The 4401-nt window shown below is 37.4% G+C and overlaps 1 protein-coding gene across 1 annotated transcript in view; it reads right to left on the bottom strand.

Moving 5' to 3' along the window:
• sh3bp5 (SH3-domain binding protein 5 (BTK-associated)) overlaps positions 1-4401 on the bottom strand; it is a 39449-nt gene that overhangs the window by 4997 nt on the left and 30051 nt on the right. The window contains exons 6-7 of the mRNA XM_015388311.1: positions 2044-2086; positions 1121-1340 (exon numbers count right to left, since the gene is read on the bottom strand). Of these exons, the coding sequence (XP_015243797.1) occupies positions 1121-1340; positions 2044-2086 (263 nt within the window). The remainder of the gene's footprint in view (positions 1-1120; positions 1341-2043; positions 2087-4401) is intronic.

A 4401-nucleotide genomic window follows, 5' to 3' on the forward strand; every position in this document is an offset into this window, starting at 1 on the left:
CAATTGAGTGCAGAGGCATTTTTTTTCCTGGTTCGTTTGATTGGCCCGCCAGATATTGGGCGATCATACTCGCGCTACTATTGAGCAATGCCAGACCGAACTTCCCGACCTCAAACGTTGTGGGCGGGACTAAGTTCGGAATGGCACCCAGGCTAGATAAACGTACCATTAAATAAAAAAAATTGATATATGTACTTAAAAATGAATGTTATTATTTTATTCAATCTGCATAAATGAATCTAAAGTGAAGTAATTAGGTTAATATTTATATATAGGGGGGCAGTCAGTGTGTTGTATTATTTTTGGGTCACATGATGAAATATTTGGGAACCCCTGGCCTAAGGGATGAATAAGATTCAGTCTGAATGAGACGGATGAACTGTTAAAGAAAACAGAGAATTTCTTTAATTGCTTGAAGTAAAATTTAAATATTTACCATCAACTGTCACACATGTACCAACAGTGTTTTTTGTTCCTGTGATAGAAAACATTCACAGGCTAAAAGAAGATAAGCCTTTGCTAAGAAAGTCCATTTCAGTTATAGTATAAGAGATTTTACTTTTAACCCTTAATTAATTAGTACTGCTGCAGCAGTAATTAATGCTTTTATTTTTGTTAGAAAATGTTTCCATTTAGTTGTAATGTTTTTTTCTGACAAAAAGTTTTCTGGGTCTTTATAAGAGCGACCCAAACACAGCTGTTCCAGCAGTTTTTTCGATGTTCGAGTCTTTTATATTTTCACTTTAGACTCTTATCAGATGTTAAAAGACCGATAACGAGTTCTTTAAAAAGGCAGAATCACCGACTGTGATAAGACTCTGTCTCCAGTTCAGTCATGCTACAAATTCAAGTTTCTTATCTCACATCCAGACATCTGCACATCTCATTTTTCTCTATTCACAAATTTATCTTCCTTGTTCAACTGAATATATTTAAGTCTGATATATAAAACACTAAGAACCAAGCCTTTTGTTGAAGCAGCAGTTGAAGAAGAAGGAATTAATGTAAAAATTTCGAATCTAATTTGTTTTTTTCACACTAAAAACTCAAAAAACAAATCAGAATAAAAAGATCCATCAAAGATATCCCTGAAACCAGAAAAACTGGATGCTGCACTCACTGGATATTCCATCCGACTCCATCTTAAAGCTGGAGACGTCGTCCCCAGAACTGCTGTCCCCCTCGGCACCGACTCCTGGTCTGCGTGGTCCAATGGTGGAGCTCCTGCGCCGTTCGTGGATTTCATCAGAGATCATCTCTAGGTTCTTCAGAGCCGTCCTGTACTCTCCTTTGGCCTGAGACAGCTTGGCTTGTCGCTCATCCACATTCTTCTTCAGGTTCTGGAAGAAAAACAGATGAGGAAAAGGAAATTATAAACAGTTTTATTAAACAGAAATGCTCTTCTTCAGTCTGACACAAACTTTGAGGAACCAAAACTATTTTAGAACAAATTTTATATGTTATTGTGTGACAGAATATATTTTTAGAGATGAAAGTGAAACTAGTTGACATTTCATGCTGACACTTGTTTATGCAGCAAACAGACTGTAGCTGTTTCCGTTTACCTGAAAACAGAACATTTATGCATCTATTCCTGCTTTAACATATAAACCAATACTGATGTGAGATGCTTTTGGGAAGCAGGAAATCACATTTGGTCTCTGCGCAGTTGTAAGATGATTCTTAGTTAGCTATCTCCATTGAGTTTAAAACTGGAATCAGAAACATGGAAATATTTCAGACATGTCCTGACAAAGCTACCATTTTTTGGGCTTTAAGAGAAAGAAGAGCTTTTTAAATGGATAACAGTAAGGCACTCTGATTTATCCTTTGGCGTTTTAAGCCCTGGTAGATCTAGAAAAAAACATTCCAGAAATGTAGGCAGGCTTTTTGGAAATCTAAGAATCAACTTCTATTTCATTAGTGCTAACTATGCTAAGAGCTAGGGCAAAATGACACAAAAAAGTTTTTAAACGCAATGGAAACATCCAGACTAAGTTGGACATTTAAGAGCGTATGTAAAGTTTAAGAGTCTTCACGTACCTCCAGTTGGAGGTAGTACTTCGCTTTCATCTCGAAGTAGGGTCTGTGGAGGAGAAGTCGGGAGAGGGTAGATTAATCAGAGGGAAATACAGACTTATCCTGCTAAAGAGTGGTACCCGCATCGTCACCATGGCAACCTGCCGAAGGAGACGGAGAAAGAGGCATTGTGATGTTGGATGAGCCAGCAGTGCAAAACAAATTAACACCCTGCCGAGGCAACTCACAGCAAGCATGCAGCTTCTGATGCAGACGGAATGGAAACAAAGAGAAAGGACCAAATTTGGCTGAAGCTCTTTGATTAAAAAGCGTCATTAGGAATTCAATATCTATCAAAAATCTTCATTTGTGGAGAATTTTCATGAATATTGAATTCCTAATGACATTTTCTGTTTCTTCTCTATTTAGCTGCAGTTTGTGATGCATGAATAGGTACCTAAAACTGTGGCATATTGGAATTACAGCATTAAGAATCTAAAATGAATCTTCCTTGATGGATTTTGCTGGTTTAGGCCTAATTCTGATCACCCGCTGCAAAAAAAAATCCCTTTCTTTCTCCCTCTGCTTGTCCAGACATGTCCTGCATGCCTCAGCTTCCCCGAATGTGCCTCTCCTCACTCTAAGATGTAGATAGAGGATGTGACAGAGGGTCTTATGCAACGTTTCAGGTTTGAGAAGAATCAGTTTTAAAGATACCGACAGTTTGAGGTCTTACAGCCTCTATCATCGCAGATGCAACACGAGGAGTAGATTTTAGGAGCAAAAAACAGGCTCTGCTGCTACAAAACTGTTGGTTTTATATTTGAAAACATAGTTTTTAAAGCAAATCTTATATTTGACTTCAAAATCTAATCACTGCTGCACAAATAAGAAAAAAATCTAGTTCGTCCCTTTTGTTCTGTTAACATTAAAGTTTATTCCAATCAACGTTGTTTCTTGGACATTTTTATGAGTAATCCCACAGTAATGACATTTTTTACGCTTTATTTTCTGTCATGTGATTCTAAAGTTCTGCTGTAACTTGTGACTGGACCACATTTAGCCAGACTTCCTCTTTTTAAACACCTGTTTTGTAAAATTACTGGACTGCTTCCCTGGGGTTCGGGCCGACACGATTTTACCGTTTCCATATGAACCGCTTTCAGCTGAAAAGAGAAGCATGATATCAAGTTGAACCAAATTTAGTACTCGAAAATAAGACTTACATCTGGTTCTGAATCACTCCACTACCTGTCAGGGTTTTTATTTTTATTTTTTATGAGCTAAATTAAAGCGTGGCAGACAGACTAAATCTGATGCTTCAGTGTGAAGGAAGCTGGTGAGGAAATGTAAATTACAGCTTTGTTTTTCATTTTTCCCAAAATATTTGGCTAAAATCCACCTTAAGCAGTCAGCCGCGCACCGACAGCCTGCTTGGAGGCTCTGCAGCTCAGCACCATGCTGTGTCCGCATGCTGAACAAGCTGCCAGGGTCTATCCAGGCTAGACTCATCTCCAGTGACAACTGTGTGACTGTGACAGGGCGAATTCTGACCAAAAATAACCATTTAAATCTGAAATAAAGTCATTTACATTGCTAATTTTAACCCCAGAACACCAGAAGATAATTTCGCTTTTAGTGAAATAAATCAAATATAAAAAATATAGAATTTTGGTAGAATCGCACTGAAAACAGGATGACATTTACTGATCACATTTATTATTGCTTATATTATAACTTTATTCAAAATTACAATTAGAACCATACATGACTGCATATTTAAACCTTATTAAAATATTATCACAAATTATCTGCAAAACGAGGCTTTTTCAGCCATTACAGAACCTACTGTAGGTTTTACTACAAGGAGGAAACAATATGACTAGTTTTATGACTGTAGGAGTAATGCTACACATCTTCAGAAGGCTCTGGTTTGTCTGTTATATTATATTATGTTAAACATCTTGGCGAATTGTCTACGGAAGAGGATTAGGGCCACTGGAAAAAAAAAAAAAGTCAACTGATTTTTGAATTTTATTTCAGTTTAGTATGGGAAAAAAGTCAGAATTCTGACCTTAATCTCAGAATTCTGACTTTTTTCTCAGAATTCTGACAGCTAACAAACATGTTAGCATCAAGCCATAGCCATGTCTGTTTTAGAGACTAGCTCTCTTGTTTTAATGACCATCTGCTCCTTCATTAATGAGGGGACCCCTCAGGCACGTAAAAAGTTGCCTAATTCCGTAATTTTCCACCAATGTGTCACTGGCCACCTCAAACAACTCACATCTTTGTCAGTGAAGCTGAGTGCTCCCACATCTCTTCCTTCATGGTGCCCATCTACATTAAAATCTAAATTTCTGAGATTACAGTCAGAATTCT

The sequence above is a fragment of the Cyprinodon variegatus genome, unplaced genomic scaffold (assembly GCF_000732505.1).
Source record: "Cyprinodon variegatus isolate N-32 unplaced genomic scaffold, C_variegatus-1.0 Scaffold0, whole genome shotgun sequence".
NCBI classification, from domain to species: Eukaryota; Metazoa; Chordata; class Actinopteri; order Cyprinodontiformes; family Cyprinodontidae; genus Cyprinodon; species Cyprinodon variegatus.